The sequence below is a fragment of the Argiope bruennichi genome, chromosome X2 (assembly GCF_947563725.1).
Source record: "Argiope bruennichi chromosome X2, qqArgBrue1.1, whole genome shotgun sequence".
NCBI lineage: Eukaryota > Metazoa > Arthropoda > Arachnida > Araneae > Araneidae > Argiope > Argiope bruennichi.
The window spans coordinates 54,910,327-54,936,105 of record NC_079163.1 but is presented as its reverse complement, the minus strand read 5'-3'; the positions used below and the strand labels follow the sequence as shown (position 1 = coordinate 54,936,105).

At 29.0% G+C, this 25,779-nt stretch overlaps 1 protein-coding gene across 1 annotated transcript; it reads left to right on the top strand.

Moving 5' to 3' along the window:
- The first annotated feature begins 272 nt into the window (after positions 1-272).
- On the top strand, positions 273-25,670 carry LOC129960452 (uncharacterized). The gene is made up of 5 exons (XM_056073897.1): positions 273-518; positions 15,880-16,251; positions 19,704-20,078; positions 22,656-22,928; positions 25,334-25,670. Exons 2-5 carry the CDS (start codon positions 15,934-15,936, stop codon positions 25,424-25,426), a joined length of 1,059 nt encoding a protein of 352 aa, XP_055929872.1. The 5' UTR covers positions 273-518; positions 15,880-15,933; the 3' UTR covers positions 25,427-25,670.
- The last annotated feature ends 109 nt before the right edge of the window (positions 25,671-25,779 follow it).

Here is a 25,779-nt window from a genome sequence, read left to right as displayed (position 1 = left end):
AATAAGTCGATTTATAGACTGAATCTTGAAAAAGGAGTGAGATGAAGAAACTTGGCACGTCAGCAACAGGTTTCAAACATGCGCTTGTAGTAGATGAGCCATATTCCAGATGAATCACACTCGTGAGGGCCGCAAAAGTGTTTGCAACGGGCCGAAGTAAAGGCTTTTCAAGTGCCAACTCTCAACTCTTCCCGCATTTTGTGCGAAATAAATATCGATAAGTTACGGGGTTTCTCACTACCGGAATTCCAGAGATTTGTAAACTACTTTTTCTCGCGTACACATATTTCGAATATTCTTCCGATAAATTGTAGGAGTGACGCAAGCAGGAGTGAGTGAATGAAAATATAGAAGAAGGAATTCACAGAGCAGGCGCCACTCCCCCGCAACAAGAAGCTCAGATATATAGAGAACACCCCGAAAAATCGCTTACTCTGGTTTTCGACTCAGAAGCAACGAGTCGCCTTTGCCTAAGCTCTCTGATCCTTGTCACCTGTTGAAAGTTGCAGCATATTTCGGTAAGGGCTTCTGCAAACTTATTAGATTTACTTTCAATAGAATGATATGTGGAATTCTTTAAAGATATTAAGGCATTTTATCTTTTTTTGGAAAAATATATGCCAAAAATTTAGTTTTTCGGAGTTTGAGAAATAATTAGAAAGTTTTGAGAGAATTCGAATATCGCATAACTGTAAAATCTAGAATTCTGAATCGGATAATTATTGAAAATTTGTTGTATATCTTTTTAAGAAGTAGATAAAGAGAACTTTTAAAAAGTAGATAAAGAAGTAAAGAAGAAGTTAAATGATATTTACTTTTAAATGAATGATATTCATTTGTACGGATATGATTCTTTAAAATTTCAACCCAATTGTTTGAAAATAAGTTTCATGATATTTAATTTTAGATAATAAATAAAAGCAATTTGAAAGTTTTCGTGTAAATATTCCAAAATTTTTGTCATGAAGATGTTTTTAATGCAACGTTATTTCGATTTATACAAACATTATTTTTTAAAAAGATACTAATCTGATTCTTTAAAAGTTCTGTTGCGGCCAAATTTTTTGAAAAAAGTTTCATGATATATAATTTTTGATAATAATTAAAAGCGATTTAAAAGTTCTCTGAAAAATTTTGTCATGAAGATGCTTTTATGTAACGTTATTTCGATTTATAAAAGTATTATTTTTCAAAATACTGATCATATAAGTTTTTTTAATATGTTCACGGACAACGAAAGAAAAGATTAGAAAAAAATGAAGATATTTAGAGTATTGTTGAATTAGTGATTTAATTTGTCTAATAATTAAAAAAATGATCATATGGAATTGAATGCATGGTATTTTAAAATAGTAAGAAAAAAATTAATCCATTTTTATATCATAAATTTGAATGCCACAGTATTTATTGCATCGTGTATTTCAGTGAAAATGAATATTATAGCACTCACTTCCGCGAGCATGTTAAGAAGAAAATTTTATGATATTTGACTTTCGAATATAAGTAGCATCTAGTTTTAGATTCAATTGTTGTACTGTTTAAATATAGAAATGTTCGAAAAAAAAGTTTGAAATTTTTATTCAATACATTTGAAAGATCTGCGGAAGATTTCAGAACTTTTTGGTGTGGGCAATTACAAGCTTCTTAAATTTATTTTAAGTAAAATTGTATTTGGATATTTATGATGCGCCTTCTGCTGTCCTTCACACTGAAAAAGAAAAAAAACTATAATTCGGAAATTAATTAGATTTTTTTAGTGAAAATAATGAAATCGAGATCTTTTACTGAATGATATAAAAACCTTTTAGAATTCTCAATAGAAATAGGCAAATGTATTCACAGTTATTTATAATATTTATCATAAATAGAATGCCGCTTGTATGGATATATCCTATTCTTTAATATCTAGGATTTTCTAAATCTTTTCGAAAACAACACCGCTCGTTATTTAATTTTCGAAAAGTCAGTAAAGTGTTCGGGAAATTCGCATTGATGGTATTCGAATATCTATTTCATGAAGATTTATTTTAAATGTATTGATCTCTCAACACAAAAGGCATTGTATATTTTCAAAATTCTTGGAGTTTTTTTCATTTATAAATTTATTTAATTAGTTTTTTAATTACTAAACTGATTGGAATGACCAGAATGCTCGGAGTGAAGGAATATGAGTTAAGATAAGATTTAAAATAAGTTAGTTAGTCAAGATTTAGTTCAAAGATTTTACTTACTTTAATTAAAGTAATATATAACAATAGCAATTTCTCTAATTATTTTAAAAAGAAAAATGTGTAATATTTAGTTTTTGAAGACTCTGCAATGATTAAAAAGTTACCAGTAAAATAATTCTTAGAAATTCTAGTTTAAAATTGTGAAATTTTTTTGGGGATGAAGTTTTAATAAGGCATTTCTTGTGTTTAAGAGCTAATATCATTATTAACTCAAATCAAGATTATCGCAAATGTTTTCAATAATATTTTAAGATAATTAGTTAAATAATCGCATATTGTCGATAAGAAAACTTGTAAATTTTAAGATTTAAAATTTTTTCTGTAATTTTAAATAGAATCTGTTAGAACTCTCTGCGCAATTACTTAAGAATTACAAGTGCGAATTTATTAACAATGATTTAAACAGAATCGCACAAACTGTTTGTGATGATTTCCACAAACATTATTCTTCGAACTTTGACAAAGTCTATATGTTTTAGAAAAGAAAATTTAGGATGTTTAGTTTTGAGAGATTTTGAAGTAATCTAAATATGTTTCAATAAAAAACACATTAGGATCTTTCAATTTAAATGTTGAGATTTTTTTCTGGAATAATTTAAAAAAATTATTTCTTTGTTATTGTAAATACGATTACCAGAAAAATTCATGATCTGCATGTTTGTGTAAAATCAGTTCGTTTGATAAGAAAATAAAAATGATCAGAAAATTTCTGGTGGAAGAATTGGAAAATGGTTTAACTGAAATGTTAATGATTATTTATTGATGAAATTTTGAAAATATATTATATTTAGGAATAAATTTAATTTTTATTGAAAATAAAGTTGAATATCTCTGCGTTTCAACAAAAATGCTAAAATTAATATGAATCTTTCGCAAAACTTTTCTTCACTGCATTTTCATCTGAAAATGTCGCTCGGATCCCCTTTCTGAAAGGTGCGAAAACATTTATATCAATAATTAAGAAAACTTTAATGCATAGTTATTACAATTCTTTTTATCAGATTTAAGTCCAATTTTTTTAAATAGAAGGAGCAATAAATAATAAAAGAAAATGTTTTTGTAGAATTATTTATAGTTTATATGTTTATTTAACTTTTCTCAGCTTAACAAAAACTTGATTATCATAGGTTTTACAGATAAGTTGCAAAATTAAGATTTTCTAAGTGTTAAGTAATTTTTTCCCTTATTCAAAATAATAAATATTTTATTATCCTTTGTTTTTCTTTCATTGCTAAGATTTTTAGCTATATTTCCATTATTATATAAATAATTTTTTCAGAGTAAAATCTGTAAAAAATAAAGCAATACGATAAAATAATACAATATTATGTTCACATATCGGTATCTCTATTATGAACTAAATGTTTTCATTCCCAAATTGGCTATGAAGAAATTATATTGTAAGAAAAATTTCTCACCTGTATCATTTGATTTCAAAATTGGATATTTTTTCATATTAATTTTTTGCATGTATTTTGAAAGAAATTTGTAATTCATTTAATTTTGTAATAATAGTTTTGTAATTCATTAATAATGAATCCATTTTGAACACAAACTTGAAATGAAATTTTTACGTCAATTTTTGAATGAAATGCTTTATTGAAGAATGAAAGTAAGAGAAAAAAGTGCGATCCTTGGCTGCTTTTAACCAGCGTTATAATAGCAGTTATTAAAAATTCTTGAGGAAGAGGTGGCAAAATTAAAAACAAAAAACAAACTTTAACTCTGAAATCCAATAAATAAAGTAACCATAACAACGCAGATAATCACATTAATCAAATTTCTTAATATAAGTTTATTAGATTAACTTTTCTATTTTGAAGCTAAACGCGAGTTTTTTCCGCAAGCACCTCGAAGTGTTGCAGATGACAAAAAATTATTCTAGAGTCAATAACCCTCTCTTTGAATCTACAACATATTAGAAGGGAACTCAAATTTAATGAGCATTAATCCATTTATTGGACAAACTTTTGTGGAATCGAATCTCTACACTTCTGTCCAAAAGTTGAGGTTCTGTCACAGGGCCAACACTATCCTGTATAGGCACTCAAGGCTTACTGATTCATATAATAAAAATTCTTTTCTGAAGGAGCTCGAAAACTTAAAAACCGAAAGACAACTCATTTGCAAGCATGATGAGTTGTTGTATTGAATAGCTATTACTAAATAACTATCGCTGTTATATTAATTGTAATATTGAATAATGGTTAATGAATGAATTACTTGAATAACTGAAAGCTTTCAAAGATTATTTTAACACCTAACAACCCTATTTCAACATTAGTTGATAATTAATCAAACGGATGTTAATATTGGTTGCAACATCATGATGTTGTATTAATTTCAAGCAAAACTCATTAATGATTAATAAATGAGATTGATCATTATTCACTCATGATTTTCATTAAAAATCTTGTCCTAGGCATTCAAGAAAGCTTTTCCCAGTATTAATACTTTGTGTAATCATTTGATCAAGCATGACACGTTTCCTTTTCAATATTTATTCTGTTAAATTTAGAGTATCAAAGATCTACGGTTATTTACAATCTCTTTAACTTTCTGAATATTTCATTGGCCTGTATCCTCTTACTTTATTCAATTTTTAAACATATTCTGGGTATTGTTATTCTTTTATTGCATATCTTTAAATGCCAGGTTATTAAACGCTTCTTCAATATTTTTTATCACGTAAAATGTTATTAGCACTAATTTAATTCTAATTACTGCATTAAAATTGCTGTTTTAAAATTCACTATTCATCGGTATGAAAATTCTTTAATTACGCGTCTGCCTGCACTTTAAAGGATTCAGTGCCATAGTATTTTAAAATCAATTTCACAGAATAGTTTTTAAAAAAAAATCAAAAACAGAATATTTTGTTTTAATTATGTTCGATTTTAATTTATAATTCATTATAATGAATATTAAAAAATCATAAAATATTTTTTTCCTCAAATATATAACTAAAAAAAGGAAAATTTAACTCAATTAATCAATTAAACGATAATTAACTTCTGTAATAATGAAGTTGCATAGGCTCATAAAGAATACATGTCTGCAAAATTTCAAGATTCTAATTCATAAGGAAATTAAGGAAAATTCGATTACAAAAGACCATCTTACAAAAACGAAACAAGTCATGTTAAATAAAAGCGTGCAAAAAAAAAAAATGATGAAATTTCGGAGAAAGAGTTATTTTTACTACTTCATACATTTGTTTTGCACCTTTTTAAAAAGTTCTTGAAATTTCAATGAGGCATCTTAACAGAAATTGATTAATTGATTTATTTGCGATCAAAAAATTAGCATCAATTAAATATATAAGACTGAAACCTAATTCAAAATCAGTGTAAATTTTTTAAAAAATTCCTGCAATGTTTTTAATAGCACTTTTATAACTGGAGCGATTTTACTTCATTAAAATCTTCTCTGTCTATTAATAACAAATTTGTGAACATAGACTTGGAAAAACAAATTTGTGAACATAGACTTGGAAAAACAAATTTAAATACCATGATGAGAAGAAATTCAAATATCCAGTATAGTGAACATAACATGGTATATCTTTTCGACTTATTAAATAGTCCAGAATATGATTCCAATGTACTTAAAACCTGCTGATAAATCTTAATTAAAATTAGATTTATCATAAATTATTGATATTGTAAGTCATAAAACGCAATTCTTAAAACGAAAATGGTTTAATTTTATAGTCTATTACACGCAGTCGTAAGGTGCATAAAAATACTGTCAATGTTTTTTTATTAGTAATGCTGTTTCTTTTAGCTTTCCATACAATTTTAATTTGAAATCTTATCGATTAACTATTTCGTTTATGAAATCAAAATGTATGAATTCATCAAAGAGGGAAGTCGGAATAAAATTTCGAAATTATTTCAGTAGAACAGAAATTTTCATGATTCGCAATTCAGTCGAAAAGAATTTTATATTAATTTCATAAATTTATTTTAATATCATTATTTCCTGTTAGCGTGCTTGCAGTGTTAAAAATTTTTAGTTCCGCTTTCATTATTTCTATAATTTTTCTCACAATTCACAGTTCTTTCCCGGCAACAATATTGTTTTTTATTGCACAAAAATGATGCATGCAATTTCGTGAGCTCTCTCTTTGAATATTGCCTTTTATTCTTTTGATATTATTCAGAAGAAAATACATTAAAATCATTCAATATATAATAGGGGATGCATAGATTCATTTCGGTTGCGAATACATCAGATTATTTTTATTTGAAACATTCCGCTCTAACATGAATTGAATTGCGATTCATTATAATATATAATTGCTTTAAAGCGCTAGGGAGTCAAATAAAAATGAAAATGAATATGATATGAAGCAAATATGTTATTAGCAATAATACACTTCGGTAGCTTCAAAAGTCATGTTATTATTAAAATGAAAACTCCTTTATTGGGAATAAATTATTAGATTTCTATATGTTCTCTTAAAAGATATAACGGAACTTTTCAGAGCTAAATTCAATATAAAAACATATGTACAGAAAAAAGCAGCTGAAAAATATTATTCTGTATTTTTTTAATTATTTTATTCTGAAATATTAACGCCAAATTTTAATCGCGATTTATCTTGAAATTTGCAAAATTTGATGATAATATCTTAATTTATCTCTGTAATTTTATTTTAATTCTTCAAATATTCTCTTTTATTCAAAGTGCATTATAAATAACCCCATTAAAAGCTGGTTGTAATCTTAAATCCGTTTATATAAAACTCAATCAATGTCATATCGTTTTACAGTAATTTTTTTCATCTTCTGTCAGTTGCGTTGTGGTTTCTTCCAAATTTTGTAGCAGAAACATCAAATCTTTTTCTATTTAGTACAAATTTATATCAAATAGCTCTAGCTCTAGCTCTCCAAATAGTCAATAAAAGCCATCATCATGTTGTAATTTCAGTGTTCATGATTTGCAATCTTGATAAGGCAGTGTGTCAAGAGTTAATCATAAAAATAAATATACTAATCATCAAAGTGTTCTTCACCATTAAAGATATGTTAGCGAAATATACAGCCAGCCATGTGTTTTTTTTGCTGTAGGCTTGCAGGTATCATGTCACATGGATCAAAATGCTATGCTCGAATACTTAACGTCGGAATGAAATGAATTTTGAGTGGGCTATATTTACTCCCTCGTTAGGATGAGTTTCTTCTTGCATATTTGACATAAACAAATCTGACAGCGTTCTTAGAACACCTGACCCAACAACATTTTATACCGCATTTCGCTTGAATTCGTAGGTGTCTCCGATACACATTCTCTATTTTTCCAAATTAACTCAAACATTTAATTCGAAATATTTGTAGCTTTATTATCCCAAGGAGCTTTAGTTAAATTTCTCATATTTCTGATGAATTTGATTCCTCATATTTCTCTCATATTAATCAAAAGAAGAAGATGAACATGAACTACAAATTAGGAAATAATGATCAGAGAAAATAGTTTTATTACTTACATTCTTCTGACAAGGGATAATTTAATTCGATCCATTCGATATATTGCTATATGTTTCCAGAAATAAATCCACGCTCTTATACGAAGAAAATCAATAACATACCTTATTGAGACCCAGGAGACTTATTTGTTTACTCCCCAACTACTATGTGTTTTTTGTAGCTATCATTTCACGATATTCTGAAATCAAATATGCTATTACATTCTTTCATAAATGCCATAAAAACAAAGTATGCCTAGCAAGCAATCCAAAGCAAAGTGAATGCAAAAAATAGAGTCCTAATGAAACAACATATTAAACCAGCACGAGAGCTCTTCTCGAAACTTTTTCGCATACTTTCTGATACATGCACTTGTGTATTATTAACTGCATACCGTTGACGAACGGTAGATATGAAAAAGTCTATGTAAGAGCAATCGTTGGCAAATATTTTGTGATTAATCACTGTTGTTTACTGGCATTAACCGTTCCAGAAAATGGAATGTCTATTTTGGATGTTTTTTGATCTGATAGGATGAAACCAAAATCTGACATAGAACTATAATTCCAGTCACAAAATCACATTCCAAATTTCATATATTTAAGTCATTGCAATTTTGAATTATTCTGTTTACGTGCTTATTGAAGTGTAAACCCATAGAAGGTCAACCTTTTTGTGTATTTAATTCCAAATATGACAGGAATCTGATTGAATCTTAGATGTTAAATCTGTGTATCCAAGATGTTAAATCTGATCTGAATCTTAAATTTTGATCACAGTATATATTGTTCACGTTTTAATCCAGTTGAGTTTCATTTTTTTTTTAGAAATTAGATCTCAATTTATTTAATATCAGTATTTAGTAGAAATTAGTCAGCATTTAGTACCAGTCATAATAACCTTACTGCATTGCGTTTAGATGCAGTAAATGTACAAATTAACCACCTTTTATGTAGTCTATAAATCTAAGAATATTATATCTCTTTTACTCAAGAGGATATATATAATAATTTATATAGTATAAACTATATTTAAGAACATAGTTTTATTAGTGTATTAAAAAATGGAATTTTATTTTAATTATTTTAGTTATTTACTTTTCAGTCTTAAATTTATAATTCTTTATTATGAGTATTATCGACACTTGAAATCCATTCTTTCTCGAATTCACTAACAAATGGTATTTAATTTAATTAAATTATTCTATCTATTTGTTCTTGAAAATATTCAAATAGAATATTGTCCTAGAAAATAAATAACTGTGCGAATTTTCTAAACTATTGTGTTTCAAAAAATAAGTGAAAAAGCAACAACAAGATGCTGTTTTTAGCCACATGAAACTTATGAAGTTAAATAAAAGTGCTTAAAAAGAGTAATTTACTGAAAATTCTACTTTGCTCTTTGATGATGTACAACAAAATTAAACATAAGATGAAAGTCACAATGCTATATCATCAATTAAATCAAAGTTATTCTAGCTGGCATATACATAGATATTTGGTAAAATCAGTTTTGTTGATACTATCAGTGAATTAACAGTTATTATAAAAGTGATTTTTTTTGTGCCTTTCTGGTTTAAAAAGTGTTAGATCTGATATAAATCATGCACTTAAGATACAGTGGGCTTTGAACGTGTTAAAAGAATTTACATTTTTTTCTGCCCTTCGGACATAAGCAGTCAAAATGTTTCTAGAATAATTATTTCGCGACTAAACAGTTATTGGCTTAAGCAAATGATATACCGTTTTATACTTCAGGAAATTTTATTTTACATTATATTTTTTTATGTCACCAACCTAATTAATTAAATTTAAAGCTAACGTCTTTTCTTAGAAATGTGAGTGAGAAATTTTTTTTTATCCTTGCTATTAACCCCTTTTTAACATTATTTGACATTTAGAAAGATAAAAAGGCTGATTACTGATTATTTTTTTTTCTAATTTTATTCAATCGATTATGATAAAGAAATCTTATCAAGAAAGTAATCTAATTATGAAAAAAGCAGCAATAAGAAATTATTCGATGACAAAAAATGTTATTAAATTATGTGACTGTAATCACTTTTTAATCTGTTGCTCTGAGATATCAAATACTTTGCTGTTACTGTTTAATTCATAAAACCTTCCTTTTTCAATAACAAAAAATGTTTCATTCTTTGCCCTTTTTTACAAAATGCGTTGAAGAATGTTTGAAAAAAATTGCAATGATAATTAAAAAGTTGAAAAGTGGCCAATATAAAACTCTTTAGGATTCAGTCGACACTTTAAATAGAGAACCGGAAATGCTCCGCTTTGAAAAAAAAAAGTATTTAAAAAAATCTGATCTTCCAGAACAATAAAAACCTGAATAGTAGGGGGGGGGAGGAGAAATTCTTTATTACTTGTTTTAATTCGAAAGCGTTTTTAAATAGCTTCATTTCAATTAGCATCTCTAGACACTTATGGATTCTATTATTATAAAAAACATATACAAATAAATCTAAAATGAAGTCAGGAGAATTATTTTGTTGATTTTGCTTCAGTAATTGCATACGGAATTCGTACGAGTTACTCAAGCATTTATTTTTTCATAGGATTTGAATTAGTCCTTAATAGTCATTTTGAATTTTTAATAAAACTTAAGATTATATTTTTATTCATTTAATTTTTACGGTTGAATTATTACAACAAAACAAATGTTAAGGTCGGTATTTTACTTAAAGATCTTACTTTTTACCGTTTTGAACCGAATAAATAATTTCAGAATAAATTCTATACACTGGCTTCTTTCACTATAAGTGGTATAAGTTTCAGATATAATCACATTTATAACAATACAATTGCATTAATTTACTATAATTTTTTTTAATTTTAATTATTTTCCACTTCATAGTTTTTAATTTATAATTTATCTCTATAATTCATTTAAAATTTCTAAATTTTTCTTCAGAAAGTAAATTTCAACGGTCATCGTAATACGCATCAGACAAAAAGAGATTTTTTAAAGATTTGCTACAAACATTTGGAACAACAAATAGTGTGCTGTAGTTTTTAATTAATAATTTATCGCTATAATTCATTTAAAATTTCTAAATTTGTCTTCAGAAAATAAATTCCAATGGTCATTGTAATACGTATCAGACAAAAAGAGATTTTTTAAAGATTTGCTACAAACATTTTGGACAACAAATAGTGTGCTGTATTGTCTGACAATACGGATACGGCACAAGTTACATTTCTCAAAAAGCACATAAATATATAACTCTTAATTTCATAAAATATATAATAATGCATAAGTTTTCTGTCAAAGTCTTTTGTCTTTTTCATATATCATAAACACGAATCATCGTTGATAAATATATCAAAATTAATCACAAACTGACTACTCCAACACGCCGGAAGGCACACGGAAAAATTGAATGACCGGACCGCCGCAACTGCAACACCGGCGGGAACTGTGGTTGAGTCCTAAGGGCCATCACCAGCCACGGTACAACCCTTCCCTAAGGAAATATGTCCCGTTATCGATGGGAGGAGCAAGACCCCCACCTTTTCGTGTAACTACAGGAGTGGCGAGAATCAACCACCATACCGGAAGCTTTTCATCCTTGATTACGAGGTGTCCCCCATGGGACATACATCAAAATTAATAAGAAGTTAGAACCAATAAGAAAATTATTGAAGATAAATATTTATGTAGAAGAGAAATAACTAAAAAACGAAATCTGAGACCTCGCAACATACCATAACACTCAAAATTTTAATGGTAGGCCACTGAGAGGGATTGTACTTCGTGTGAAACAAGCCCAATCACGACGCACTCCAAACAGTAATCTTTCATCTTAAGAGGTACGATCTATCTGTTAGAAAAAATAAAGACCGTTCATTAGTCCCTCTTCTTTATATGCCGTGCCAGAACAAAGAAAATGGTTAATTACGTATTTTGTTTAATAAATACGCAAACTGTGTAGTAAGAATGTAAGTTCACAAAATTTAAATAAACTAATTTTTCTTCTTATAAAATGCTCCTTTTACCCACTCTCTATTTCCACTGTTCAACATATTCCTGGAAATTCTCAAAAGTCTGAATATTCAACTGCTGCGACTCTTTTCATCAAATTACAAAGCAGGTTTCCTCCATCATTTTTGTAATCATCACGAACTTCACTGAAATACTTGATGCATTTGAACGGAACTATTTTCTTCAATATGCAATAGCCATGGACACCATTAAACTCTTTATGAATTTTCCGAGAGTTTTTTCAAAGCAGACAAGGTCAGGGTCACACGTATCTCAAGCCAATCTTAATGTCTTAGTTCATATATTTATTGAACAAAGAATGTTATACGCTATTCTCGTTCTACTGGTTGACCTCTTGTCCCCCAACTGATGTGTTAATTGAGAGTGAGTACCTGCTCAGATATCGTGCTCATCATTTTATCACGGTTCAAAATTAAGAGATCGGTCACAAAATATCCCTCAAATCCCTTCAAAACAATACTTTGATGAAACCGAGCTGCTCCACAAGTATCTAGCTGAATATATAAAGGATAAGTCCTTGAAATAACAAATATTACAGATTTTATAATAATTAGAGTTACATACAGAATTCTCTGGGAAGCTTAATAGTCAATTGATAAGAAGATCACATAAAAATAAAGAGGAACGATGTTTTTTTTCAATTTATGTTTTGCAGTATAATTTGCTCATAATACATTAAAAGGTGATTTTTCACTGTTTTAATTAGAAATTATTGTTTTTACATTATAATTTATAGATAAGAAATTCTAACCGTTGAAAATAAAAATCGTTTATCTTTAATTTCTAACAATTAAAAATAGAGGACTAACAAAATGAGGTTAAAAACAATGTAACGTCGGGAGAAAGCTTTCTTTTTTACAAAATAATAATAATAATAATGAGATTTAATTTCATCCCTTATTTAAAGAGGTTATTTTTCTATAACCACATACCTAAATACTCGTGCAAAAAAAAAAAAAAAATAATAATAATGTTACCGCCCACCTCAAAATATTTTAGGTAGTCAGTTTATATAAAAAAAGAAAGCATTCCATAAATAGTTGCTGAGTGTATAAATTAAATAGCAGGAAAATGTTTCTTTATTATTATTATTAAAATTCAAGTCGCAAATCTAGAAGACAGAAATTATATTTGTATATGAAATGAAAAGATGAATTTTTATGAAAGGAATTCATTATTAAAGAAAAAATAACTTTTGCAACATATTTTATTGTAAAGAAAAAGAGTATTCTAGAGATGAGACAAAGTAATGAAATAAAATGATAAAACTAGCTAATCACCTTTTTATATACTTTATCATCAGGAAATTTGCACTTAAATTGAAACATTTTTTTACCCATGAATCCTTCAAAAATCTGCTGAAATCTGTGTTGTCAAAAGCTGCTGCATAATAATTTCCTATAAATATTATTTACTCAATTAATTTCAGTTTTATTCAATCGAAAAACTCTTAATAGGATATAGTATTATTTTAATCATATACTTCGTGGTTTTCTTTTTTATATAAATTCTAATTAACATCTTGATGCAAATATTTATGTCAATGTTTCATTTGTAATTAAACTTTTAAAGTAATTCTTTCATTTACATTTGATTTGAGGCTACAATCATTGCAATAGCATCAGAAAAATAAAGCATAAATCTGTGATTCTTTGAGATGCCAGTTTTTCTTTAAAGTGACAAAAAAATTGCAAATCAATTAATTTTAATCAATAAAACATGCAATGCTAACGAAGTCAAAACGAAAATTAAGTGCACATGCCTTTGGAGGGGGAAGGGGTAGACTTACTTAAAAAAACTACAAAAAAAAAGCTTTTCATTAAAAAAAATTATTTATCTATTTATTTTGCTTACTCTTGAAATCTATACAAGTTAAAAAAATTTTTGCAGAACAAATTTTTTAATTTTTTTTCTAAACAAATAATACAAGGCTGTTATCAAATAAAATGAGGCCCACAGAATCTATTCACGTTTTCACTAAATGTATTGATTCTATTTATTGCTTATTTACCTACCATCTTGAAAGGAATCTTAACTCTCGATATGAGAAAAGATGCCTATTATCACCCCCCCCCCCCGTACAAACAGAGACATACCATTCTGAAAATATATGAGAAAGATATTTACCAAAAATGCGGAGCAACGGCAAACGGCAACAACAGATCAACAAGGTAGATATTTTCAGCAAATGGGTTCGGAATCATATCAAAGATTCTCCAAGAATTCATGTATTCTCCCAAGGAATCTGACTTCTTGATATAAATGTAGGAGTGGGTGACTAGTTCTCCATACTAAAAGTCACTGTTTTTTTTTTATTAATATTTCCTTTTATGCCGTCATCATTCTGAGAATGTTGGCAAATATATCATGAGCTGAGAGGAATACCTGAAGTTGATGAATGCCTGAAAATTTTTTATAAAAGGAATTAATTATGTTCCTGTGATATTATTGAATAGATATAACTAGAATATTTAAGTAACATTAGATTCATCGTTCATTTCCCAGCTTTTCATCTATTTCAAACATGCTTACAAAGAAGGATAATTCTCTGCTCATAATCATAAATATTTTACATAACATTCCTGATATAGCTGAGCTCAAATTGTAAGCTTTAAATATATTCGGGTAGTCATTGTTAAACTCCTATTTTCCAATTTTCCTCCTGCAGCCAATGTTTCATTCTCAGAAGTGATATTATATCTTTATTAACAAATCATGTTTAATCCTATGCTACGTAGCGATGCATATTTACAGTACTCATATTGTCCTTTATTAATCCAAAAATGTACAAGTCTGCATCAATGCATATTTGAGGCATTCATATTTCCCCTAATAAGTCAAAGGATGTGCAAGTCTGCAGTGATGTATAGTTGCAGCACTCAAACCTTTCCTGGTTAGACAAAATATGTGCAGGATTGTAAAGATGCATATTTGCTGCACTTACTATTTCCCTTATTACTCAAACTATGTGCAGATCTGCAGTAATGCGAATATGGAGCATTTAAATTTTCCCTTATGTTATATTTCCCTTATGATCTATCGTAAGCATTTTCATAAAATTATCCGACTAGGTTCGGAGACGAATTCTTAAAAAAATGATACATAAACATTTTTTATTGTATCAAATATCTAAAACAGACTTGAAAGGTCACTATTCGGAGAAAAAAATATGCTCATTGCCTTTAGTTTCTGAAAAGATTGTTTATTTAATGAAAATTTAGCAACATTTTCAGTGCTAGGAAATACTAGGAAATGCTAGGAAAAATTATTTTAATAAATAAAATTTTATGAGCATTTGAAGTTGTCGTTAATAATTTTTTTGTCAAAATTTGTCTGTGTTTTGAATTTAAAGTGTCTGTAAAATATGTCTATATGAAGCGGTTTATCACACCCTCAAAGGTTTTGGATATATGTATACCAAATTTCATTAAATTGATTTTGAGATATCATTTTTTCCCGTGAATCAATCACAGTGAAATATTCATTGTACAGAAAATGCGTTTAAACATTGCACTTTTAAATTAGTTCATCCAGATGCGCTGGAAACGAATGTATTTTCATGCTTTTTTAATAGAATTGCCAAAAATAAGCAAACTATGGCTGAGTATGTAGAGAGTTAATATAAGCATATCAAATATTATTTTGGATAAGGTAAAAAAATCTTTTAAGGTAAAACTGAACTAAATCACTCATTTTCGTTTAAAAATACCACTTTTTCCGATTTCATTTTTCTTTCTTGTGTATTATTGAAACTACTGTACCAATAGTTCTATCTTACATATATTAAAAACAAAGTCTGCTTTTGAATCTACAAAATTTGCACTTTATTTTCAAATCATAAAAAATATTTCAAACTTTACTGGAAAAAGCATCTTTGAAACCTAGTTGGATACCTTAAATTAACCCATTTTCTATACAAATGAAATCAAGTGCTACTGCTGCTGTTAATCTAACAATATTGTATTTTAATCCGAGAAGTGATTTAAATTTTTTGTTATGAGGAAAATACCTTCATTCCTGTGTGGCGTGGAAGTCTGGAAATCAGCCCACGCATAGCTGCATAGCAAATCAAATCCATAATAAAAAGTGCGTTATGTAGGATAACGAAAATAATTATATATCTGCCTTCTATTAATAAAATATTTTTTTTTCTCTAGAATCCCCCCAGTGAAGCTTTTCTTTGAGTCTGTCCCTCTTCCAGCATCCCAAGGATGTTCTCTCCTTCCGTCGCTTTCCTTCTGCTGATGGGAGTCGTCCACTCTTCCATCTCCAACTATCCGCAGTTCAATGCAATCAAGCAACTGTCGGACATGGAAAACAATCTGGATCCTCTGAAAACCTCGGCGAACAGGATGGCACTGCAAAGTAATCGGGTCGTCGGATGCGACATGGAAGAAATTGTCGACAGCGTGGGCTTGAATGACCTACAAGACCTCATCGAAGCAGTCGCACTGAGAAAAGGAACAAATCCATTTGCGATTTTGAAGACGCTGTATAAAAGGATGAAGAACAGAGAGGAAATTGAAGAGGTAAGACTTCTTTCCTTCCGGTGAAAGTTAATTGGATATGGTTTCTCTTCTTTACATTTGAATAGTTTTTCTTCCCCATTTCCGTTCTCTCTCTCTTTTTACTCGTAGCTGAAAATAACTACAGTCAATAGCAACTCAAGTGGACATTGCCATGAAAGCTACAACACTCTCAGTCAAATAATCCTCAATATGATCCTAATGAACTTAAAAATAGTTCATAAATCGTGGAATTTAACTAATTCGAATTCTTCTGCAATTCGAATTTTTCTTTAGTTATTGAATTTTCTTTTTATCATAACTTTAAAAATCCTCCATAATTAGAATTTATTTAATTAATTCGAAATCAAATCTAAAAATTGTAATAAGTTATTTTTGTACTTGAATTATTTTTCATTAGTTAAATACGTCACTACCATTTGTGATCAGTGATGGCTAGTGAATATTTTTCTATGGTTCTTAGTTCTCATAACAGTTTATAATCAATTTATCTAAAACAATAAAAAAAATTCTAATTCTATAAAAATTTCAAAATTTCAAATGTAAATTCTATTGCTGATTTTAAAGTTTTATCTTTTTATTCTAAGTTCTAATACTCTTTATTTATTAGAATTATTTAGTTATTTAATGAAATCGATATTTGTAACCTTCCAAATCCTTATCACGAGATTTTCAAGGATTGGAAGTCAGGCTGTTTTCTACTGCATCCTACGATTTTCGTAGGCTAATATTTTCTACTATTACATTTTTAACTATTATCATTTAACTTAAATATTAATGTATTTAACCATTTTAACTATATTAACAATATATCGTATTATTAATGGGTAACATGTAATAAAAATTCGTTTCATTAAAAAAAAATATTTGAACTTGTTTGTTACTACTACTTAAATAGTAATTTAAAAATTAGCAGTCAGAGAATTAAAATTATTATTATTAAAATATCTTATCTAACGTATTCATGTGAGTAGGCGAATGACACTGCGCCACCTTATCAAATTTAATGACGTATATAATAGAATCTGGCGACCAGCAGCAAAAAAGAAAACTTTGGAGTTTATGAGGTATGGCAGCAAAAGACTGCATCGGTGCAGAAATAAGGCAGCTGAAAACCGAGTGCTTTTACCCACTGCTTATCATTGACAAGTGGCATTTCAACTTGTGATGGAATTAATTATAGGCATTTGATCTTAGGTAAATGAAAAAGGGTCAGAAGACTACGGACCAAACTTCCCAACAAGGTACCGCAAAAATTGATGGTTCTATAATGATATGAAGAGCATTTCTTTTGCCCGGATTAAATTAGCCAAATTGAACAGGAAATGCTATTATCAGCTGCTTCATGATTATTTGTTCCCCTTTATAGATGTCGCCTGCCCAAATGAGGAAGTGTTGATTCAGTAAACCAATCCGCCGTACATCAGGCGTTGTTTACGGGCCGCGGTGGCCTGGTGGTAAGGTCTCAGCTTCGGAACCGGAGGGTTTCAGGTTCGAGACCCGATTCCACCGAAGAACCGTCGCGTAAGGGGGTCAGTTGCACGTTAAATCCGTCATGACCAAACTTCCTCCCGCTGGTGTGGTGTGGAGAGGGGGGTGCCAGCTCAGATGTCGTCCTCGTCATCTGACCGCGGTTCAAAATTACGAGGTCCGTCCCAAAATAGCCCTTGTGTTGCTTCAAAACGGGACGTTAATATAACCAAACCAACCAACCAACATCAGGCGTTGTTTCTTACTCGTTTGAGTAGCATTCTGGACAACTTCAGTACATCAATTTTTCAGTAATTCATGAAACTGCATATCTTTACATCTCCCCTGACTACTTTCGTAACAACAGCAAAAAATCTCAATATGGCGAATTTCTTGCCCTTCGCCGAACTTAAGGAAGGTATTGACTTGAATTTTAAAAAAACTTTCCAATTATTAAAAAAACTTTTTAAGCAGATGATTAATTGAATCGACATTAGATCTCAAAAATGAACATGGTGGAACTGAATAATAATAAGAAATAAAACGTTTGCATATCTAAAGCCGAATTCTGTGCATTCCCGTCCATAAAATAACAAATACAAAAACATACTTTATTAATTTTGAAAAAAAAAATTTCTTAAATATCAAGAATTCTCTCAAATATTTAAGTTATTCTCTTAAGTCAAGAATTCTCTTCAATATTTATTCTTTTTAGCAGATGATTACAGATAGCTGGTTTTTACATTCAATAGAAATAGGCAAAAAATATAGGTATTAAAATTATAATTATAAAAGTCCACAGTAGCATTTAGCAATTTAATATTCTCCCATGCTGAAAATAAACATTTATTTAGCATTCATTGAATATTTCTAAGGAAATGTAAAAATGTTTTCAGTTCTAAGAAAAAAATAGATTTCAAACATATGTAAACAAGTTTTTTTCTTCCTTTTTCCGTCAATTTATAAAATTATTGCGCTGTTATTGAAAACAGAGCTACTGAAGCGAACAAAAGATTAAAAAAAAAATGCTTTCAATAAAAAAGTTTTCTTTGACTGTGAATGTTACTGCGTAAATTTGTCTTGACATGGTTATCGGAAACAAAAGCTAATACTTAATGTGCGCATTCCTTCACAATTAACTTTTTACCTTAACAAATTAAGAGAAATTCCATTGCTTTTAAGAAAGGATTTAAGTAAACATCAGCTATATTTTTTTTGAGACTGAATTGTGGTAAATATATGTAAAAAAAAAAAAAAAAAATTATCTCTTTTACTATATATATATATGGAATGTTTTTCTTGACATTTTAAGCAGGAAATCATATTTTTATGCTTTTACTTCATTACTAAAGAATAATTTCAATTTTAAGATGCTCTTTATGAGCTCTTTATACGGTTACTAGTTCGATTTTGTTATCAACACATGTTCGATTTCAAATCAATTGTCGGTATCAAAGGAAAGGGAGATAATGACAGAAATAGTATGGCTTACATCCCACCCTTCTTCTTTACTATTAAGTACTAATCACTAATCAATTACATATCTTTCATTTTTTATCTCATAAGGCTCAATTTCAGATTTAAAATTATATCATTAAAACTGCCTTTATTTTAATATTGCCAATTAATTGCGCGTTGGGTTTGAGAGATTTTACCGTGTTATAAAACTATTGTTATTATCCAGCTGTTTGAGTCTTACAAATGATTGAATCCATTACAATCGATCATTACTATGAAAACACTCAAATACGGAATGCGCCATGAGTTCGTGAAATATTTAGATTTAAAGTATTTTTATTTTATTTATTTATTATTATTATTATTATTTGCATTTTGAACATTTTACTAACTTTCATGAATGAAGTATTTTTTTATTTATATCACATTTGAAAAGTATCGAATGTACTAACTATTAATTTTGTATTTTCAACTATCATCATTTATAATGATGAATCTTTTTTTGTGTGCCTTTTTTGCTTTTTTAGAACATGCTGAATTCCATCGATGCTATTCCTCTTCCTGAACTGCTTAGTCCCTCTATCATGGATGTACCTCCACAGCCACGATTTCCGCCTGCTCCTAGCAATACTCCTTACTCCTTGCCTTCGAATGATCCCCTCAGCGGCAGTGAAGAGGAAGACGCTAATGTTGTTATAATCCCTGTAGCGCCTGCTGATCCTATTCAAAACAGTTTCCCCAATATGTTTCCTCCCATGATGAAACCAGACTTAAAAGTGAGAAATGAAGCACCTTTTGTATTCGGTAACGTAGTACCTACTGTACCAAAGGTGAACCATGTCTTGCCAGCAGTGTTTCCCATCTTTCCCATCCCTATGAAAAGCAACCACTTAAGACCACCGGTAAGATTTGTTCTTTATTCATCATGCATTTTATTCTTAATTCTTCATATTGTATTTTTACACACTTTTATTCAATTTAACTTGTTTTATGTTTCTAAAGATAGAATTTTTTAAAATGGTTTTTCTCTCTTTTCCTGACGTGTTGCACTTTTCGATACTAATACATTGTTTTAAAATTTTCAGAATTTAGTTATCCATTAATCTATTAATCTAATTAAGTTTTGATTCCTTATGAGTGCCGCCATCTGGAAGTGGATTTGAAAAAAATTGTTTACAAGAATCTATAATATTTATAATAATGAATTATTAATTACAAAGTAAAAAGTAAATGAAAGGAGAAAAATTCTGCTGTTAAGTCCATTCATAAAAGTGCGCTCTCGAAAACTGTTTTGATTAATTTATTCGTAAATGCTTGTTTTAAAACAAATCTTGCTAAGTATTTTGCATTTGCTAAGCTTTCAGAGTGAAAATACAACAGATTAAAAAAAAAAAAAAAAGATAAAGATTCCACTTCTGTTTGAAATATTTATCGCTTCTTAGAAATATTTCTAGAAATTTCTGAAACAAGATTTCTTGTTTACCAATAAGTATAACAATAAGCTTGCAAAATTAAAAAAATACTTAAGGAATAGTTGAAAGAAGTTGCAAGGGGGAGGGGGGTTAGAGCGCATTAGTAGATAAATATAAGAATCAATGCAATAAGTTACTAAAAAAATCGCTTAAATATTTAAGGTCTCATATTTCCATTAGATTTAAGCTCGTGCTTGAAAATAAGACCATCATAAAAATATATTAATAGAACTTTCCAAATTTAGCGCATTTGCTATTTTCTTAGTTATTTCCGTAAATTAAAATGAGTTTCTTTCAAAAATCTGATATAAGGAGTTTTGATGTTATTAACTGTCATGCTTACATGATAAATAAGTTATTAAATTATTTTAACTTCAGTATCGTAAATAAAATCCTTTGGAATTATATAAATTAAAATAACAATCAATATTTTAAGGTTAGGCTTCATATTATATGTTATCAGTAAATTCAAAATGTGGCATTCCGTATAATATTTAGGCAATTTTAGTTGAAATGTGAAACAATTAGTATTTCATATATTTCGCCGGCCTTCCTTACAATGTCAAGTGACAAACTGACAAAGTGTGAAAACCTGCAAGTTTTATGTAACTTTATTTTTTATTTTCGTTTCTTTCATTGCCAGCTGCATGTACAAATACGACTAAGTTAATTTTCTCTTCGACAGAATATAAGAAGTCAAAACCACGATAGATATATTATTAATCTGATAGAAGATTAGAGCAAACCGTTATTACAAAATTCCGCTGAAACGTTTTTATAACTTTGAACAAAATCTCAGGAAACGATACTCATATCGCATATTTTGTATAATAATAAAAATTATTTGTATGTATATATTTCGAAACAGAAGAAGAAAGAAAATTTAGTTGGTTGATTGCTTTTAGACTGAGAGGAAATATACTGAATCCCCCGTTTGAGGAAAAAAAATGCTCCCCCCCCCAAAAAAAAACCCAACGAAACAAGGGGAAAATAACTTCTGAATAAAGCATTGATGTGAAAAATTTCATATACAAAAGTATGACTGATAAAAACAATGAATATGAAAAACAAGAAGAACCTATTTTAATTTCCAAGAAAGTATATTGCTAACAAAAATGTGAATAAAATTATAAGCCACTGCATTAAAAATGTTTCTTTAAACCTTTCTATCTGCATTGACAAGTTCATAAATTATCAAAAAGTAACATTCAACAAATTCCATCTTTCTTAGTTATGAGGAAATTAAAAATGAAAGGATAAATACTACAAAGTGCTTTCATTTTTATATGAATATAATATAAAAACTTTGAAAAAAAAAACGCAAGATGCAAGGGATTAAGTGACATTAGATAAAAGGGGCTAGAAGGGTATAAATATGCTGAACTCTTTTCTTAGGGGAAAGACACAAGAAGACAAAATAATTGTGCTTTTATTTCCCTTTTTTAGATTCAAATTATTTCTCTTTTTTAGATCCAAATTATTTCACTTTTATATATCCAAATAAGAAAAAGATTCGAAAATACTTGGGATATATTTACTTTTACAACACTGAAAAGAATCTTTTTTTAGAAAAAAATGTCTTATCTTTATTTAAAATATCAAAATATTTCAATTTTGAATATAACAAACATTTTGAACAAGAGAATTCTATTTGAACAAAAGAATTTTAAAGTCAATATACCTATTTGAGATCTTGATTTGGCTGTAATTCTGATCTACGAATTGTTAAAAGATTAGGAATAATGAAAGAAAGCGATATACAAAGCCCTCTGATACAAAGCATTGCCCATGGCTTAAGTTATTTTTCACGCTGAGTTTAGATTTTATCTACTTTAGCTTGGAGCAAATGATTCCAAAATTCATACTTATCATACATCTTGAAATCAGGACTCATATTTCAAAATAAATAAATACATAAAAGGCGGCATGCTTTTTGATATAAACCTGTAATGATGGCACTCGCAAACTTCCCTTGATCATATATGTTTTTTTTTTAATTACTTTCAGGTTGGAGCAACTATTCGAGTGAATTCTGGTGACGATTTGAACCCAATCAATCGTGACATCACTGTCACGGTGTCTCCCTTGATGACCATCATAGAGGCTTTGAGGCAAGCTGAAATCAAATATCAGAATGTTCTTGGTCTTAATCATGACATGGACGTCATCACTTTTGCTCATTCGTTATCTATTGATTGCTATACGGTGAATCGAATCAACGATGTGGTTCAAAATGAAGACTGGGGTTGGAAAATCACTATTATGGACCGTGATGGCCTGGTTAGTGAATTTAATACTTCTTTTCTATTATCATTTTAGATCATTTGCTCGATAAATAAGATAAGTATGTAATTAAATAAAATAAATATAATTTGTCAGTCAACTGATGGAAATCTACGATAAATGAGACAAACAGTATTCTACGACCAATAATAGTTCAATATTGCATTTAACTCAAGTTATTTATCTTTATTCAGAATGTAATACAAAATGATGCTCAATAGCATATGTTACTAAATCAATGCGTAAATTGATACAAGTACAGACAACCGAATTTACAAAATCTTTTCAATAATGATGGCAGTGTTATCTGAAAATTACTGAAAAGTTATTAGTTAGTTATTTTAGTATGAGTATAATGGTAATGTCATGAACCTGAACTCATTTTTCAAACTAGAGAAATAGCAACTGCAATGTATCAAAATCGTATAACTAGCAATTTTTATGGCTATGTATCAAAAGAATTTTATGTTTTCGCAAATAGTTAAGGAGCAGTGGCTTGTGAAAAACGCACGCACATAACACAAGAACTAAAAGAACAGCTATTGCATTCGCGTAAATACAGAAAGTTAAAAAAAAAAAAAAAAACTGAGCACATATTTTAATTATAGAGAACTTACTTAATTTTTACTCTTTGCTGACTCAACTAGTATGAAATAATGCAAAAAGTGGAACAAAGATTTGAACAAAGAAAATTTATCTTCAGTCTCTTCTATAATGTTGAAAACGCCAATATGTGCTTTCCGATCCAATGCATAGCTTAGGTAAGTTTTCAGCTATAACTTTTTCAGTTACAGAGCTGTAATTTCTTTCAAGTTTAGTTGTAAGTATTAAAAATCGCCATTTTATTTTGTGCCATTTTTCGGTGATATAATTTTTTGTAAAATTTATCAAAAAGAATATCCGAATGCTATCCGTTTCTCAAAAGATATTTACATCATATTAAAACAGAGAGTCCATTGAATTTTTATCTTAAAAATTTTATGAACCAAAAAAAAAACTTAGTTTTCCAATCGAATTCATGTAACAATTTGAAAACTGCTATGCGAAATTGCAGCTATTTACTCTGCCGTTATTAAAATAGACGGCGAAATTCAGTATCGGTGTATCATATGTTGAAATTCATCTGGGGGAAAAATATGACTAAGATAAAACAGAGAAAACTTTTCCAATAGCTATTACTTTGGATTATTAATTAGCTATAATTATAAATCCTTTCGTTTACTTTTACAATTATTATGCAGAATGTGGAGAAGCCGCAATGAATATTAGGTGAAAGAAAGTTCTTAAACAGTCATTGGTTCTCATGACAAGACTTCGGAAAAATTTCTTCAAGTTCTTCACTGATCATTCGTTTATATATATATCGTCTTAAAGAGGCGATAATTTTGCTAAATAAATTTATGATTCTATCGTTAAAATTAAGAAAGTTATAACGAAATGAAAATTTGAAAATTTCAACCTCCTAACCATTTCCACCCCCTTTCAGCTAGATGAGCCATTTACGAACTCGTCTAAGATATTTACATTTCTAACAATATATTCCAAGTAGTTAAAATACAAACAAACTTATTCTAATCCTTCTGTTTACAAGATTACAAGGCAAAGCGTTATATATATATATATATATATATATATATAAAACTTTAATTTCAATTTAATTAATTTCCGAGATTTTATCTTAATTTTGCTCATAGTAACTTCATTCTAAAATATTCTCTTATTTCGTGATCCAATTCCACTTTATCTACGTAATTTATTCAAGAGAGCTTTGTAAAATTTCTGAATCGGCTAAAAGCCTAACTTTCCCACACTCCGCGTGAAGGGACAAAATACCGCTGACGAGACGAATTCTTTTTTAAAACCTCCCTGTGTTTCCCCTGCCTTGGCGGCGCGTGTAGCGACAATCACTATCGAAATCTCATTATATATTAGCACTATCAAGAAATATTTTCCCTATCAAAATCTAAGGTTATATAAGACCAGGGATAAAATGTTCAAGTGCTTTTTCCTCATTCTTTTCTATGTCGTTCTGTGTTGTGTGTTGCTCGTCGCTTCTGCTGTAAATAATGCGTGCTACTTTAAGATGAAATAAAACGACGTCACGAAATCGAAAGTTTCTTCACTGTCTTCGAAACTGCATTCTGCTTCACATAAAATAATGCTTATATATATATATATAGTGTATTTTCATCGAAAACACGAAGTACACAAAAAGAAAACACTTCGGCGCATTAGGAAATGAGGGAAACAAATTGGTGACAAATTTCCATCTTTTTAAATGTGAAACAAGAGAAGTCAAATAAATATGTAAATACAATAATGAATCTTTCTACTTGAGGTAATGTCTATGATACTATTTATTCTGAAGTATTAAACTACTTTTTGTTATTGTTGTCTTTCAGATCGTGTACGACGGTTTTTGCTTACCGAATGGAAAGGATGTTTTAGTGAAACCAGGAACTCTCATTTACTTGTCTTACGTTTCTCTGTATTGAGTGCGTTCATTTCCTTCAAAGGCTTCAATTTTATTCCAGTGCATGTCGCCGAATTCTTCATAACCCCATCTCAGTTTTTCATGCTCACGAGACTGCTTCGAGACGTCGTACAAAAGTATCATCTGTTATTGTTTTCATTTTGAGAACGTGATTCCTATTTCTGTTTAGAAAAATTAGTGTAAATATTATTTATGAATTATAACGTGATTGAAAAAACTGTATTTAGTTTCAAATTGGTAAAATAAAGTTTGCAATCACGTTTTTGTGGTTTCATTGTCTTTTCTTAACAATAAAACAGAATTATCATTCTAGGAATCGGAGCTAGGAAAACAAGTGTGAAGAACAGAATGCCA

What these genes read in the sequence shown, in the direction of transcription:
- LOC129960452 (XM_056073897.1), top strand. Translation starts at nt 15,934, where the DNA reads ATGTTCTCTCCTTCCGTCGCTTTCCTTCTGCTGATGGGAGTCGTCCAC. An exon ending in ACAGAGAGGAAATTGAAGAG is followed by an intron (nt 16,252 to 19,703) that starts GTAAGACTTCTT and finishes TTGCTTTTTTAG; the next exon opens with AACATGCTGAATTCCATCGA. An exon ending in GCAACCACTTAAGACCACCG is followed by an intron (nt 20,079 to 22,655) that starts GTAAGATTTGTT and finishes AATTACTTTCAG; the next exon opens with GTTGGAGCAACTATTCGAGT.